The 17398-nt window shown below is 49.2% G+C and overlaps 1 protein-coding gene across 1 annotated transcript; it reads left to right on the top strand.

The window, feature by feature from the left end:
* The first annotated feature begins 7323 nt into the window (after window positions 1-7323).
* Window positions 7324-17196, top strand: GRPEL1 (GrpE like 1, mitochondrial). Its single transcript, XM_003278526.4, has 4 exons — window positions 7324-7616; window positions 11793-11955; window positions 13620-13701; window positions 14878-17196. Exons 1-4 carry the CDS (start codon window positions 7555-7557, stop codon window positions 15222-15224), a joined length of 654 nt encoding a protein of 217 aa, XP_003278574.1. The 5' UTR covers window positions 7324-7554; the 3' UTR covers window positions 15225-17196.
* The last annotated feature ends 202 nt before the right edge of the window (window positions 17197-17398 follow it).

Genomic DNA, 17398 nt, shown 5'->3' with positions numbered 1-17398 from the left:
ATCACACACCCTGGCCGCAAAATCCTCCAGCACAGAGGTGGCATCTAAACTTCCCCGAGCCCAGAAGATTCCCCAACTTGGGGATGCACAGAAACGAGAGCCTGGAAGACGTGGCCCAGGGTCCACACCACCATAGCAGGGGGCAGGTGCTGTGGTAACGAGGAAGTCTGTTCTCATCTCGCTCCATTCAAATACGCTTTTGCCAATCCAAGACACACAAAGACGCTTTAAGAAAAAAAACGGGGCTGGGCGTGGTGGCTCACGGCTGTAATCCCAGCACTTTGGGAGGCCAGGGCGGACAGATCATTTGAGGTCAGGAGTTCAAAACCATACAAAAATTAGCCAGGTGTGGTGGTGGGCGCCTGTAATCCCAGCTACTCGGGAGGCTGAGGCAGGAGAATCGCTTGAGCCCAGGAAGCGGAGGCTGCAGTGAGCAGAGATCATGCCATTGCACTGCAGACTGGGCAACAGAGTGACACTCCATCTCAAAAAAAGAAAAAGAAAAAAAAGTTTTCTGTTTCGTTGTTTAAGAGCTGGGCAGAACGACAGGTTTCAATTTCCCCCAGAATAAGGGCACAGGGAGGAGTGGGGGAATTTGGGTAGGAGTCACGAAGGTCACCCATGGTGCTGAGTCTTGGAGGCTCCCACCCCATCCCACCCCTGCCTGAGCCTTGGGTGACAGGGGAATGGTTGGGGGCCAGAGAGGCTGGGCTCTTCCAGGGCAGAAAGGACTCGGGCCTCCGCTCAGAAGAGCTGCCCCTGCAGGGGCAAGGGACAGAGGTGGGGCAGGGCAGGTCTAAGAAAGGCCCCGGCCACACCCCTCCTGGCCTTCCCTGGCCCTGGGCATGGTATAAACCGTCCTCCCTGACACTCAAGCATCTTTAGTGGGACATTCCTTTCTCAAGAATGCAGTGTGGGGCAGGACTTCTCTTCAGGGCTTGGTCAGCTGGCCCTTCCTGCCTCAAGGCTGACTCTTGGCATCGGTTATGCCCACATCCTAATCCCTGGCACCTGTGAATGTCACTCTATCTGGCAAAGGCGCCGTGCAAAGGCAATTGCATGAGGGCTTCTGAGAGGCGGAGTCTGTCCTGATCCTGTGGGCAAGTCCTACTGAGAAGGGGCAGGAGGGGCAGGGAGAAGGCCATGTGAGGATGGAGAGAGAGACTGGAGCGACAGAGGAAGGGGCCATGGGCCACAGAAGACAGGCACCACTTAGAAATTGCAAAAGGCAAGGAAACAGATTCTCCCCTGAAGCCTCCAGAAGAAGCCAGCCCTGCCAACACCTTGACATGAGCCCAGCGAGGCCGATTTCAGACTCTGACCTGCAGAACCATGAGAGGATAGAATGTTTATTGCTCTGAGCCTCGGTGTCAAGCATTCGTTCTCCCTTCATCTGCAGGAACAGAATTGTCAGCAGGGAGTGGACCCTTGGGAATAAAAACTATATTTCCCAGCATCCTTTGCAGCCAGGTGTGGCATGTGACCACATTTTGCCCAATAGGATATAAGGAGACAGCTGCACTGCATACCTGCCCTTCTGCCCACTCCTGTCTGGGATGTTCCTGGAGCTCCATGCTCACAGTGAGGTGCAGGCCACACCCTGTGGAGGACAGAGCTGCAGGCTGGATGGAGCCTGGGTCCCTGATGACCTGAAGCCACAGAGCCGTCAGGGAGCCATGGACTGCCGACCCCTGGACTTTTGCATACTGGAGAAATAAACGTCTCTGGCTGAAGTTACTGTTGATGTGGTTCCCTATCCAGAGGGGCTTAGGAACTAGAGGAGCAGCAGGTGCATCAGGCCTCCAGTGGCAAGGGAAGGGGCAGAGGATCAGGAGGCCTGTAAGCACCCCCAGCCTCAGCCCCAGGGAGCCCCTCCACCCTCAAGCACAGCTCCTGAGAAAGCACCACACACTGCAAGTCTGCCATAGCACCCACTGCCTGAACACTCGCAATGGTGGTGACCGACGCCACTGACAGTGGTAAGCATCCGGGGAAAGTGCGACAACACCACGAGTGTACTGGCCCACTGTACCAATGAAGAGATCAGGATTCAGAGAGGCTCCCTTCATCTCTGCCCACCGGCAGACAACAAGGTCAGAGCTGTCACCTCATGATGCCTTTGGCTCCAGTTGTGGCTTTGCGATCAATCCAAGGGCAACGTCAAGGGAAGGTAGTGAGTTCCCCACCCGACTACTTCCTAAACAGGGGCGAGAGAGAGGAACCAGAGGGGAGAAGGGCTAATGTTCTTAAATGATCCTACCATTCAGTTTCCAACATTTCTATAAGCATCCATTATTTTTATAATGAGAAACATTCCCTCCCACCAATCCTCACCCACAGTGCTTTTCACAGTTTTGACTTTTTTGCTGCCTAATGACTGATTTGACCCACACATAGGAGGGCTCAAATCACAGGCTTGTAAGGAAGAATTTAATCAGCTTTTGATTCCAATTATCTCTCACGTCCATGGGCTTTTAAGATCTCCTCGAGCTCCATGAGGTTTGCCTCCTCCTTCCTTCCCTGTCCTTCAGGCCAGCCCAGGCCCACATCATGCCCACCCCTGCGGCTGCCCTGGCTGCAACAGGGAAGAAATGATCATGCCAACGGCAGGCACCTGAATCACCTGGATTCCACAAGGTCCAGACAGCCATCTCTCTCCTTCAAATAGTCTCAGGGAAATGACTGTTAATTAACTTTGCATTTGCTCATTCCCCGTGCAACTCATTATCCCAATTAAACCACCTCTCGTGAAGTCTGGCTCTTTTTGCATAAAGTTATTTCAAATTATTTCAACTCGAACGTCTGTGGCCCCTTATGCTGCTATTTTTTCCTATCCAGAACATCACTTTCGGTTTGGAACCAGCAGGCAAGGGGGAAGAAGCGGTAGCTCTGCTGCCAAGCTATCAGTTAACCCTTTTCCAGGCAAGTCTCTTAACCTGGGAACCTCGGTTTCTTCTGCGCGATGAGTCCAGGGATGTTGATTATAGCAACCAAACAAACAGGAGCAGACCAAGAATAAGGCAGGCACGAGGGTGAGAATGGGAACCAAAGGTTTATGATAAATAAACTTGACTACCAAAGTCCAAAATAAAGATAAAATGGGGAGAAAAAAAGTAATGCCTGCCCCACAGAGTTATTATCTGGCTGAAGTGAATTAAACTGGGTTCTGCACCCCAGGTCTTACAAGGTCCAAATCAAGATGGTGGCTGGAATGAGCTCTTACCTGGAGGCTCTGGAGGAGAATCCACTTCTGGGTGCATTCAGGTGGCCCTGAAAGTCCAGCTCCTGGTGACTGCAGACCTGGGGTCCTCATTCCATGGCTGGGGGCCACTCTCTGCTCCTATAAGTCACCCACATACCTTCTCACATAACCCCTTCCTCCTTCAAACCAGCAATGTTCATTCCAGCCTTTCTCACACATTGAATTTGACCTTGTTTTCTGCTGACAGCTGGAAAAGCTCCCTGCTTTCATTAGGCTCATGAGGTCAAGCCCACCAGATAATCTCTGAATTCAAGGTCAGACGGCTTGGGACTTTTATTCCTTCATCAAAGTCCCTGCACAGCAGCACCTAGGCTAGTGTTTAACTGAAGAGCCAGGGGTACAAATCAATGGGCCCACCTTTAGAATTCTGTCTGCCACACCCATCATATTCGTATCTTTCTAAATTTGCTTCTTTCAGAATTGAATAAAAGGATGAAAATCCATGCCCTCGCCAAAGGATCACAGCAGTGCAGCTCATGGCAGCAATCACCCTGCACTGGACACATGTGGGTTCTGGCTTCAGCCCTGACGCAGAATCTGGGGTCAGGAGAAATACACAAGAGTTCTGCCTTCCTTTCACCCGCATGACCTTGTGCAAGTCTCCTAACCTGGCTGAGCCCGGTCCCCTCCTCGCTACAGTTGGGCTGATCCACAAGAGGACATCTTTGAAGCACCCAGCACACAGCCTGGTACCCCGGCAGTGCTCAGCTGCTATGAGCACCACACCCACGGTCGACAGACTGTCAGACCATCTGCACGACCTTTTTTCCTTTTTAAAAACACCACTCAATCCTTGTTAGGGGCACCATGTGCTATACAGTCGGCTCTTCCGGCACTCCCAGTCCCTGGCTAGCCCACCCATGCCGATTGTTGGACATGTGCTCAGACGACTGATCCAAGAGTCTTCCATACAGGCAGCTTCACCTCAACGTGAAGATAACTTGCACTGTGGTGCAATTCCAGACCTCAGGGAGCTACCTGACCAGGTAGGTTCCCAAGAGCAGACTGCCTTTGGAGCAGTTCCTGAAGTGGCCACGAGGTGGCAGGCCTTTCCCTGGCAGATAGAGAAATCCCGCAGTTGGAGATACAGACACAGGGCATGGCCTGGCCTCAGCGAAGGTTCACAGTCCCCAAGGTGGCATCCCCACTGGGACGACCTGTGCTTATCTGTCTTGAGGCACAGCAGCTACAATTCTTCATCAGGCTCGGAGCTGCAAGACGCCCATCTGATTCCTTCTGAGCCCCAAAGGAAGGAAATGAACATGTTTCTCTTTTAAATCTCACAACAAATAATGTCTCAGTTTTACAGGTGAGCAGATCCAAGGTTGAAAGCAATGAAGTTACTTGGTCACAGCCAATAAGAAACATGAGATACTGTTTTGTTTTGTTTTTGTTTGTTTTTTGAGACAGAGTCTTGCCCTGTCACCCAGGCGGGAGTGCAGTGGTACGATCTCGGCTCACTGCAACCTCTGCCTCCCGGGTTCAAGCGATTCTCCTGCCTCAGCCTCCCGAGTAGCTGGGATTACAGGTGCCCGCCACCGTGCCCAGCTAATTTTTTTTTCTTTTTGTATTTTTTTAGTAGAGATGAGTTTTCACCATGTTGGCCTGGCTGGTCTCGAATTCCTGACCTCAGATAATCCACCCGCCTCGGCCTCCCAAAGTGCTGGGATTACAGGCATGAGCCACCTTGCCCGGCCGAGACACTGTTTTAAATTTTATTGCAGAAAGGCTCGGCGTGGTGGCTCACGCCTGTAATCCTAGCACTTTGGGAGGCTGAGGAAGCCGGACTGCTTGAACTTAGCAGTTCGAGACCAGCCTGGGTAACATGGTGAATCCCCGTCTCTACTAAAAAGACAAAAAATTAGCCAAGCATGGTGGCATACACCTGTAGTACCAGCTACTAGGGAGGCTGAGGCATGAGAATCGCTTGAACCAGGAGGCAGAGTTTGCAGTGAGCCGAGATCGCACCACTGCACTCCAGCCTGGGCAACAGAATGAGACTCTGTTCAAAATATATATATATAATAAAATAATTTTTTTTTTTTTTTTTTTTTGAGACGGAGTCTCGCTCTGTCACCCAGGCTGGAGTGCAGTGGCGCGATCTCGGCTCACTGCAAGCTCCGCCTCCCGGGTTCACGCCATTCTCCTGCCTCAGCCTCTCCGAGTAGCTGGGACTACAGGCGCCCGCCACCACGCCCGACTAATTTTTTGTATTTTTAGTAGAGATGGGGTTTCACCGTGGTCTCGATCTCCTGACCTCGTGATCCGCCCGCCTCGGCCTCCCAAAGTGCTGGGATTTTACAAGCGTGAGCCACCGCGCCCGGCCAATAAAATAAATTTTATCGCAGAAAACTACAAACATATGCAAAAGAAAATCGTCGCAACTCCTATGGCATTCATCACCCCGCTTCAACCGTTATTAACATTTGCCACTTGTGTTTCACCTGTCCTTGAATTTTTTTTCATGGAGAATTTACAAAGCGAATACCAGACACAGGGGCAATTTACTATAAAAACTTCCGTTTGCATCTCTAAAGGTTAGGACATTTTACCCAGCAGGAGTTACTGCTCCCTACCAAAAGTATTGATAACTCCCAGTTTTCATCTAATAGCCAGTTTTATATTCCAATTTCCCCCATCTATCTCTCAAATGCCCTGTTTAAGCTAGTTTGTTCTATCATGATCCAAATAAATTCCACACATTCAATTCAATGACGTCTTTTAAGCTCATTTATTCTCTAATAGTTCAGTTCCACTTTCTTTTTTTTCCTCCAGGCTCGAATTAATTATATTATCATCATAATTATACTATTATCTTAATTATTGGTATTAATTGGCATAGTCATTTGTCCTATACAACATCCCACATTTGGGGTTTAGCTGTTTGCGTCTTTCTGCAAGGGGCATATTACCTGGCAAACAGTAGGTGTTAATCAGCATGGGTTGAATGGTTTCAATGGCAGAAAAGCAAAAGAATAAAGGTTTGGTCCTTTACTCAAGTGGTCCTACATTCACTAATGTAACAAGCAGGCAAAACTCCACTTGAGAAGCCACCAGCTCGCACCCTGGGATCCTGGTTAGGGCACAGGATCGAGCCCTGGGATCCCGGGGAGGGCAGGGACTCTAAGTCTGGGATCCTGGGGAGGGCACGGGCTCCAGCCCTCAGATCTTGGCCGTCAGAACTGCACTCCAGGCCACGCGGTGCTGAAGCCGGAGCCAGGCCCTATCTCCTGCGGGAACCCCGCTTGGTGGCCGGCACCGGGGCCATAAGAACACAGGCCCTATCTCCCGCAAGAACCCCGCTTGGTGGCCGGCACCGGGGCCCTAAGAACATGCGGCCCCTGCTCTTCCAGCATCTCTGCTCTTGGGGGTATGCGCTACAGCAGCACGGACCTCGGTCAGGTTATGAGAAAGTGTGCATTTATGAGCTTTAGTTGTGCCCCAATGTTTTCTATACGCTGTTTTTAGTCTGTTTTTCGTGTTTTGAGAAAATTGAAGATAACAGAAAGGTACAAAACACACGCCCATATTCCCATCATCCAGCATCAAAACCGCCAACATCTCGTCCCATTTGCTTCCTGGGTTTTGTTTCCTGTTTCACCAGAACTCACTGGTTGAGACGGAGACCCCAGTGCCTTCTCCTCTCCGCCTCGGGCTCCTGGAGAAGCAGCTTCGGGGTGGGGGCGCCTTCCCAAGCGGTTGCCTCCGCGGTTACTTCTCAAGCAACTGTGCCGCCGTTTGGGTGGCGCTCGCGCCGAGACTTCATTTTCATTTAGCAAACACGGAGTGCTCCGCGCCGCTCTGGAGCCGGGGTGTGAGAGTGAACAGGGCTCCCCACGCTCGTTCCCAGAGCAAAGGAAGGCCCGGGGTGTCAGCGCAAGGGCGAGTGCCGGCCAGGAAACGAGAAGCTGCCGCTGCGCTCTTACCCAAAACCCGGCTCTGAAGTCCCTCCCGGCCCGCAACGGGCGCGCCCCACCCCGGCGCTGGCCCCGCCCCCTCACGCTGCCTCCTCATTGGCTCCTCCCGGCATCTCCACGCCCACAGGAGGTTCCTCCCAATGCTCCCTTCACCTTTCACCTCTTCGGGGCCTCCGGTAAGCCCCAGGCCCCGCCCACCGGGGGTGGGGGAAGCTGCTCTTCCGTGACCCACAATTATTGGTGACTATTGACTGTCCATAACAGGAAAAGCGATTACGGATTGGCTGAGGCGAAGTAGTAGGGCGGAAAACTGGGTATAGCTGCCTGCACGCACGCTTGGTGCGTGCGCGGCGACGGCGGCAGGCAGTGGCAGTCATGGCGGCTCAGTGCGTGAGGCTGGCGCGGCGCAGTCTTCCTGCTTTGGCGTTGTCTCTCAGGTAAAGGGCACTTGGTCTCCCTGGGCGGAGGTGGGAGCGCGACCTCCCGCTCCGATGGGGGCCTTTCCCGGCCCCGGGGCTTCCTTCCCGGCTTCGGCCCCGGAGCTGGGCATCTCCGGGCTCGCGGTTCCCCGCTGCGGGACGCGGACTGCCCCGCTGGGGCCTGCTCTGCTGCCAGGCTGCCCGCTCAGGGCTTGGGAGAGGCCGAGCATGGCCGCCTGGGCGGGAAGCGTGGAGCGGGCGGGCGCCGTGTCAGGAGGAGAGGACCGCAGCGCGGGGGCGTCTGGCTCGGACGGTACGGTGGCCCACGTGCGCGTGTGGTCCAGGGCCTGCGGCGACGCCTCGCGCTCATTCACGGTCTCGGCGCTCACGGGCGCAGAGGCAGCGGCAACTTGTGCGGTTGAAGAAGCGACCAGAGAAGCCCGAGCCTTGTCCAAGGTCACGCAGCGAGGCCGAGCCCGGCCGGGTGTGCCCTGGGCAGGAGTTGTGGTTACTCATTTCCGTGCGGCGGCTCGAGGCCGGGGCCACAGCGGTGCTCGGGAAACTTCGTGTCGCAAGATGCGTGTTGCCCGTTCACGGGCTTTTTCCACTCGGCCTCGAATTCCTTCACTCCGCCTTCTCCAGCGTCTGAGGTCAAAAGAGCAGTCGAATCTGTGCGGCTGCTGGGCGAAGAGTTTGTTTAGACAAGGGAGCGTTTCGGGCCTGAGGGCCACGAGTCAGTGCCCTTTTTTTTGTTTTTTCAAACCTGCCCATTTTGCTTTTTAAAAGTTCTACTTTGGAAGTTAGTATGGCAAGTACTGGCTGGAGGAACTGCCTAGAACCAAGTTATTGATTAGAGAAGCCACTGAGGGCCAAATTGGCCAAAAGCTGGGCAGTGAGATTTGGTTTTTCCCTGAAGGAGAGTAGGCAGGTGAGGTGAAGATCACTTTCAGTCGAGGTGATTAAGGGGTAAGTGCTAGCTTAATAAATTATATCTTAAAAACGTAGGAGCCAAGAGCAACGACCCACGTGGAATACTTGAGTAAAAAGGGTTTCGTCAAGTAATTGGTGGTTTTGTATTGGAATTAATTGCCAGGAAAGTGACCACCAAGTCAGCTTCATTTCTGTCTCTAGAATGGTAGTTTTGTGGAAAGATGCTCAGCCAGGGAAAGGCAGGAGAGCTGACTGGTAGTCACAGCTCTCAGAGTAACTAGGCTGAGACTCAGTTTCCCTCTGCAGAACGAGATGACCCTGGGTGTGGGTCCTGTTGCATTCCCGGCCACACTTTGTGTTGGCTGTGCTTCGGAAAGGGGTCTGTGAAGAGCTGACCTGCAGAAAGGCTGGTGGCTGTCACACCCCCAGGCAGGACAACTGGAGAGGGAGATGGACTTCACAACAGCACACTCAGTTTTTATTTAAATTCTTAGCTTTTTAAATTCACAAGAGTAAAAATATAAAATGGCCATCGCTCTCCACCCCCATGGCAAGACTGTAATGGATGCTTCCACTCTACTTCTTTCCACAGATCTAAGATATTAATAAGTACACAGGATTTCTAGTTTGCCTTTACAAAAATAGGATCCTGTTTTGTGTATTTCTCTGTAAGTTGCATTTCTTAACAAAACATCCAAAGTGTATCCAATAAATGGCAGTTTAACTCATTTTTAGGAGCTGCATAATATTACACATTGTGTTAGCAAGTTTATTCAACCATTTGCTCACTGACAAACATTGTTTCCAATTTGTGGCTCCGCGGTGCTTCAATAAACAGCCTTGACTGAGTTCTGTGTGCTGGCAGCCTTCGCCTTCCTATTCGTTGAAGCAGTTTTTTTGTTTTTTTTGTTTTTTTGTTTTTTAGGTTTTTTTTGAGACGGAGTCTCGCTCTGTGGCCCAGGCTGGAGTGCAGTGGCACGATCTCTGCTCACTGCAAGCTCCACCTCTCGGGTTCATGCCATTCTCCTGCCTCAGCCTCCCGAGTAGCTGGGACTACCGGTGCCCGCCACCACACCCGGCTAATTTTTGGTATTTTTAGTAGAGACGGGGTTTCACCGTGTTAGCCGGGATGGTCTCCATCTCCTGACCTCGTGATCCGCCCACCTCGGCCTCCCAAAGTGCTGGGATTACAGGCGTGAGCCACCGCGCCCAGCCGTTGAAGCAGTTTTAATCTGGGAAGAAAATTGAATGTAGCTTATTCTCAGATTGGACTGTGGCCTAATTTAAAAAGAGGTCCTGGCCGGGCGCGGTGGTTCACGCCTGTAATCCCAGCACTTTGGGAGGCCGAGGCGGGCGGATCATGAGGTCAGGAGATCGTAGACCATCCTGGCTAACATGGTGAAACCCCGTCTCTACTAAAAAAAATACAAAAAAATTAGCCGGGCGTGTTGGTGGACACCTATAGTCCCAGCTACTCGGGAGGCTGAGGCAGGAGAATGGCATGAACCCGGGCAGCAGAGCTTGCAGTGAGCCGAGATGGCGCCACTGCACTTCAGCCTGGGGGACAGAGCAAGACTTCGTCTCAAAAAATAAAAATAAAAAATAAAAAAGAGGTCCTCTGGTCCTGGTGAAGAAATCTAGATTTTAAGACTTTATCATTCGTTAATGGCTTTGTGACCTGGGCTTATCACTTGGTCTTGGTCTATTTCACCAATACATACCGCATGCTTTCCTGTCTTCATTCCTTTGTCCAAGCAGTTTCCTCTTCCTGAAGCTGCGTCTATCCCATTGTCCCACCTCTGATCCCTGTTTTGTAACTCTTACCTATCCTACAAAGCCTTTCATGGTCTTCCCTTCCCCAAGCTAGGTACGTCCTTCTACTCTGAGCCTCCCAAAGCACAAAGCACTTAGTTCCCTTTTTTTTTTTAATCACTTTTTTGTTTTTTTTGTTTTTTTTTTGAGACAGTTTCCCTGTTGTTGCCCAGGCTGGAGTGCAGTGGTGCGATCTCAGCTCACCTCAACCTCCGCCTCCCTGGTTCAAGCGATTCTCCTGCCTCAGCCTCCCAAGTAGCTGGGATTACAGGCATGCACCACCACGCCTGGCTAATTTTGTATTTTTAGTAGAGACGGGATTTCTCCATGTTGGTCAGGCTGGTCCCGAACTCCTGATCTCAGGTGATCCACCTGCTTTGGCCTCCCAAAGTGCTGAGATTACAGGCATGAGCCAGCGAGCCTGTCTTAATCACTTTTAAATCCCAAATTACAGTGCTTTGGTTTAGATACCTTTTTTTGCAAGATCTCTGCTGGTTCTATCTTTGTCATCAGGATCAGCGGTAGGCCAGCCTCACTCTAGTAGTAGCTATTCCGTAAGTACGTGGTTAGGTCTGGGCAGACTGTCTCAGTCACCTTAGAATGGAAAGAGGAGGTTAGTACTGTTCTGTACCAAGTACTGTAACGTGGCACATTGACATGTACGTTTAGGCATGTACTTACAGAAGATCTTATAAAAATAAAAAAGACAGGAACAGTGGCTCATGCCTGTAATCCCAGCACTCTGGGAGGCTGAGGGGAGGATCACTTGAGCCCAGGAGTTCGGGGTTACAGTGAGTTATGATTGTGCCACCATACTCTAGCTTAGGTGACAGCGAAACCCTGTCTCTAAAAATACATGGAGAGGCCAGGCGCGGTGGCTCACGCCTGTAATCCTAGCACTTTGGGAGGCCAAGGCAGGCAGATCACTTAAGGTCAGGATATCAAGACCAGCCTGGCCAACATAGTGAAACCCCATTGCTACTAAAAATACAAAAATTAGCCAGGTGTGGTGACGAGCAACTCGGGAGGTTGAGGTGGGAGTATCCCTTGAATGCAGGAGACGGAGGTTGCACTGCACTCCAGTCTGGGTGACAGAGCAAGAGTCTCTCTCAAAAAAGAAAAATATATCTATCTCTCTATCTATCTATAGCTATATATAGATAGATATATAAATAGGTATAGAGAGGGAGAGACCAACCCTGTCTCTAAAAAATATATATGTTTATCTTAGATCTAATAAAGGCACATTGTATATGACTTACAGCTTTTATATTTACTAGTATAGCTTCTATATGTCAGGTACAGTGTGCCTTTATTAGATCTAAGAGAAATGTTTTCTCCCCAAGTAATAGTAAATAGTTTGAAGCTATTTTAAGTTTCTAAAATCATACATCGGACTTTAATAAGCACAAAAACTAAGTCTTCGTTTCTTATGTGTGGACTTCCCTGTAGGCCATCTCCCCGGTTGTTGTGCACAGCCACGAAACAAAAGAACAGTGGCCAGAACCTGGAAGATGACATGGGTCAGAGTGAACAGAAGGCAGATCCTCCTGCTACAGAGAAGACCCTCCTGGAAGAGAAGGTCAAGTTGGAGGAGCAGCTGAAGGAGACTGTGGTGAGGACTGTAAGGCTCCTGTGGGGGCGGGCTCGGCTGAACTGTTTCTCTCCTGGGCCACATAAAGGTTCCAGGTTTCATTGGTGACAGACTAAAGCCAGAGTTAAGCCGTTGTCCACGGCCTGCAGTGGGCCCAGGTGGCAAGTTACTGCCAAAGCAAAGTCTAGAGCCCAAATCCTTTGCAACTCTGGTTCTGGGAAGAGAATAATCTTTGCATGCTGTTATTTGTCATTGAATTAAAACTTAAAATCATCTTTACAAATGAGGAATGTACAGTATGGTTGTTTAGGCTGGGACTTAGGAGAGGAAGCAGAAAATTCCAAGTACAAGAGTTGGGAGCAGGAGTGTGGTTTTATGTGATGCTCTCATAGGCAGGTAGGAGTTTTATGAACTAGTAACATGGATTATTACTCCATGTGAAAACACATAGGTGGCACAAATCAAGTTCTTTAAGGATTTGAGAACGACATCAAACCCTGAGTGCTGGCACCATTCCAAACCCGTTACATATGTTAATCCCGGCTGCCAGGTGCGGAGCCAGGGCTCGAACTAGAACCATCTGGACTTGGAGCGCTTGCTCCTTGCCACTGCACAGTGATTGCCTGAAGACTGGAAATGGACGCAGTATAGAAGCCCCCACAGAGCAATTTAGTAAATGTTAAAAAGAGAAAAGCTAGCTGGGCGCAGTGGCTTACTCCTCTGATAGCACTTTGGAAGGTTGAGGCAAGAGGATTGCTTGAGCCCAGGTGTTCAAGACCAGCCTGGGCAACATAGTGAGACTCCATCTCTAAAAAAAAATTAAAAATTAGCTGGGCGTGGTGGTGCACTCCTGTAGTCCCAGCAACCCAGGAGGCTGAGGTGGGAGAATTGCTTGAGCCCAGGAGGTTGAGGCTGCAGTGAGCCGAGATTACACCACTTCAGCCTGGACGGTAGAGCAAGACCCTGTCTCAAAAAAAAGAAAAGCTCAGATGAGTGAGCTTACAGGAAGGTGGTGAGACATGAGGAATATACTAGAACTCAGATGATGATTACACAAGGAATGTTTGAACTGAGCCACCTCTGGGTAACATTGAACATAGCAAAAGATCATGAGTGCAGCTTTTATTAAGCTTTCATTAAGCTGCCCTCCTTAGTCACATCTCAAAGGCAGTGATATTACTTCTGTTTTGACTTGTAGTTAGTTACACAGCCATTTTCCAATCAAGCTTGCTTTCCTATGACTTTGTTCCGTATTAATATAAATCTCCCGGCCAGGCGTGATGGCTCACACCTGTAATCCCAGCACTTTGGGAGGCCGAGGCGGGCAGATCCCAAGGTCAGGAGATGGAGACCATTCTGGCTAACACGGTGAAACCCCATCTCTACTAAAAATACAAAAAATTACCCAGGCGTGGTGGCAGGCGCCTGTAGTCCCAGCTACTCGGGAGGCTGAGGCAGGAGAATAGCATGAACCCAGGAGGCGGAGCTTGCAGTGAGCCGAGATCACACCACTGCACTCCAGCCTGGGCGACATACAGAGCAAGATTCCGTCTCAAAAAATATATATATATATATTTTTTAATAAATATATATATAAATAAATAAAATATATATAAATAAATCTATATATAATATATATATTTTATATATATATAAATAAATCTTCCTTTTTTTTTTCCTTTTAGGAAAAATATAAACGAGCTTTGGCAGACACTGAGAACTTACGGCAGAGGAGCCAGAAATTGGTGGAGGAGGCAAAATTATATGGTACTTTCAACATAACATGGTGTTGATTCTGGAAAGAAGATAATGGGGCGGGGAAGGGGAAGGCCATGCATATGGAAGTGTCAGAGAGCAAGGCTGTGGGGTGGGGGTCCAGCAGTTGCATCCCCTGCATTTTTTTTAAATGATGGCTCAACAGCAAAGGTGTCTGAAGGAGCAGAAATCAAGTAGCTGAGACTAGCATGAAGAATTGTAAATAGGCATGTCCTCCCCCACACAGAGACCTCAGTGGCAACCTGCAGCAGGTCAGCCTCTGATGCCCATCCCCTTAGCCCTCTGGAAGTAACACTGGCATCACTTCAGAACTCCCAGCGTGCTATATGCATTGCCACCTTTGGATGTTTTTGTCACTGTCCTTCCCATTTTTACAGTTGAGATCATTGAGGTTTAGTCACCTGCCACACATCACAAAGCTGGTACGTAACCCCAGGCTCCCAACTCCACAGGCTGGTGTTTGAGTGCTGGCCATGGATCTCTGCGTGACTGACAGTGGGTATTAGAGATGCGGAACCTAAGGCTCGAGGGAGGGTAAATGGCCTGGCCTGGGTCAGACGGTGAGAGGCCACATGGAAACTAAGAGCCAGAGTCTCTGTCGCATTCACAGAGACTGAGGCACTCATTGAAACACTTTCTTTCCTGGATACTGTGGCCTGTTTCTTGGTATTCCGCCTCTCTTTGTGGTAATGTGCTTTGTTGGTTCTTATCCTTTCCGAACTGTAAATGCCTGAGCTCTTGGTACTCAGTACCAGACCTCTTCTCTCCCCTTGCTGTGCTCCCTGGGTGACTTACACACTCTTACAGGCTTAATGGCATCCACACACAAGTCTGGGCTTCAAACTCGGATCTTCCGAGTTCCAGTCCTCGATATCTTACTGCTTGCTTGACATCTGGGCTTGGATGTCTCAAGGGTATTTTCCCCTCTACTGCACTCCTTTCTTCACATTTTAGTGAATTCTAAATTTAGTAAATTCTTGGTCTCATCCCACAAATAGCTTTTGAGAGTTTTGTGTTGTTTTTTAAAGTTATTGAGCCATTGGAATTCTGAGGCAACTGATTTGACAAGTTATTAAATAGCCTCCACATCAGGTCAGCAGTGCTCAGTTTGGAATTGCCCTGTGCAGTTGGTATGGAGTGCAAATGATCTTCTTTAACTTCATCCAGGCATTCAAGCCTTCTGCAAGGACTTGTTGGAGGTGGCAGACGTTCTGGAGAAGGCAACACAGTGTGTTCCCAAAGAAGAAATTAAAGACGATAACCCTCACCTGAAGAACCTCTATGAGGGTCTGGTCATGACTGAAGTCCAGATCCAGAAGGTGTTCACAAAGCATGGCTTGCTCAAGTTGAACCCTGTCGGAGCCAAGTTCGACCCTTATGAACATGAGGCCTTGTTCCACACGCCAGTTGAGGGGAAGGAGCCGGGCACAGTGGCCCTAGTTAGCAAAGTGGGGTACAAGCTGCATGGGCGCACTCTGAGACCCGCCCTGGTGGGGGTGGTGAAGGAAGCTTAGCTGCTGTTGATGGGGTGGGTGTTTTTAAACTCACTTGTAACTCTTAAGGCTGGTTCATTGTTTCTCATCTATGAGTACGTGTGACCTTTTCCCAAACCTTATTGGAAACTTTAAGTAACCAGTGGCTAAACAGAAAATGAAGCCGGTTGCACAGCTGCGTTAATGAACTGTAATTCGGGAGTCTGTTCCCTTTTAGTGCCACACGTTGAATAGTTCCACATACTTTCAGAAGAGCGCAGCAGGGCCCTGCCGGGTCTCCCAAGCATCATGAGTAACGTGTCTGCTCAGACTCTGCTGACACCAAAGTATTTTAAACAAATAAAAGGTCTTGGGGAATTCTGTTTGGCTACCTGGGCACGCCAGTCTGCACCATGTGTCCCTGCGGCACGTGAGTGACTGGCATATTTAGCCCGTCACATTTCATTCGCTGAAGGAAAGGCAGGAGAGTTGGAACATTTTTCTTACTTAAAAAAAAAAGATCTTTGTGAAGAACATAGTGAGTTCGTTTGTCTTCAGTCAACAGCGGCTGAACCTGACCACTGAGAAATGGGCGTGGGCACTGACAATTCTCAGCACCATTATTTGGCCAGGAATTGAGCTTGGCTTGGCAAAGTTCCTTTTACCCTGTTCATCTAAATGCAGACATATTTAAATCATATTCAACTAGTTACTAATGACCTCGAGGTGTATTCCCTGGCAAAATGGACTTTCTCAAAATAGGACTGCACGCTTGGTGTACTTTAAATGTTAATGTTTAATTTAAAATTTTTATTTAAGAGGATTAAAGCCCTAATGTTTATTTTCCTACTTTCTGAAAACAATTTTGTGTCCTCTCATGGAGATCCTTCCCGCTGAGGCAAGCGTGGCTTAGCCTTCCCATTCTGTACTCCAGTCCTGAAGCTGTCAGCTTGACACGTGCGTGTGTGCACACTCACGTACACACATACACACGCTTCTACACGGAAAGGGAGAGCCACACTCCCCCAGTGCAGCTGCAGCCTGTCATGGTAAGAATATGAAACACCCAGGAGCCACAGCAAGGGCACACGATTTGCAAAATCATCTTGCCAAAGGACTGTTCCTCATTTACATGGTCATCTAGGGCTTAGAAAAAGGCTGAATGATTGGAATCTCTGTTACCAAAAAAAGAGAAAAGAACCTTTTGCTGCCTTTGCTTCTAGAATTGAAGATACTTGTGAAAGCCATTTGCTGCATAGAAAAGATGGGGCACAGTTTATTTCACTTCTAATTTTAGAAGACACAGGTAGTGGTCCCATAATACTTCATCTTGGGATACCATTCCCAAACATGTTCCACCTTTAAGATGCCTTAAGTTAATTTGGTCAGAAACAACTAAAGGCAGCATCGTATATTGAAGAAAACATGACTGGGAGCTCCAGCGCTGCCTGTTTTCACGCTGTGGGGTTGTGAGTGCATCATCACCCCTGGAGCCCCCGAGTAAAATGGAGGCTAAGAAAAGTAATTTATCAACTAATTTCTGTGAATGTTTGCAGTCTCCTCTCGTCTCAGCTAGAGCTGCAGTTGCTAAAAAGCACTTAACTCAAAACCTAGAGGCAACATAGCTTAAGTAGCAAAATATTTGTTTACAATAAGCTTCAGTCATCCATAGTCACTGTAAGTTGAGTATCATCTGAAATGCTTAGAACCAGAATTGTTTCAAACTTGGGGGTTTTTCGGATTTTGGAATATAGTCAAGCATGGCTTAACCACAGGGCTGTGTTCTGAGAGATGCGTTGTCAGGCGGTTTTTTCCTGTGAACACCATGTGTACCTACATGTACCTAAAAAACACAGGTGGTTGGCCTACTCCACACCTAGGCTATATGGTGTAGCCTGTTGCTCCTAGACTGGAGGGCACGTTACTGTACTGATACTGTAGGCAGCTGTTAACACAATGGTTTCTGTGTATCTGAACATAATATAGTAAAAGTACAGTGAAAACTGTGTTCTAATATGTGGCCCCTCATTGACTGAGATGAGATTCTCTGCTTGACTGTTTGTTTGCATTATACTTGCTGGTTAAGTATCCCCAATCCCGAAATCCAAAATGCTCTAAATGAGCATCTCCTTTGAGCATCATGGAGGCACTCAGAAAGGTTCAGATTTTGCAGCATTTCAGATTCAGGGATACTCAACCTGTAATAGGAAGATGTC

Source organism: Nomascus leucogenys, chromosome 20 (assembly GCF_006542625.1).
Source record: "Nomascus leucogenys isolate Asia chromosome 20, Asia_NLE_v1, whole genome shotgun sequence".
In the NCBI taxonomy this organism is placed as follows: domain Eukaryota; kingdom Metazoa; phylum Chordata; class Mammalia; order Primates; family Hylobatidae; genus Nomascus; species Nomascus leucogenys.
This window is presented reverse-complemented; position numbering and strand designations above follow the sequence as displayed.

Bases quoted from the DNA above. Each gene is read 5' to 3' on its own strand.
- GRPEL1 (XM_003278526.4), top strand. From the start codon at position 7,555: ATGGCGGCTCAGTGCGTGAGGCTGGCGCGGCGCAGTCTTCCTGCTTTG. The intron at 11,956-13,619 runs GTGAGGACTGTA...TTTTCCTTTTAG, and splicing joins AGCAGCTGAAGGAGACTGTG to GAAAAATATAAACGAGCTTT. The intron at 13,702-14,877 runs GTACTTTCAACA...AACTTCATCCAG, and splicing joins GGAGGAGGCAAAATTATATG to GCATTCAAGCCTTCTGCAAG.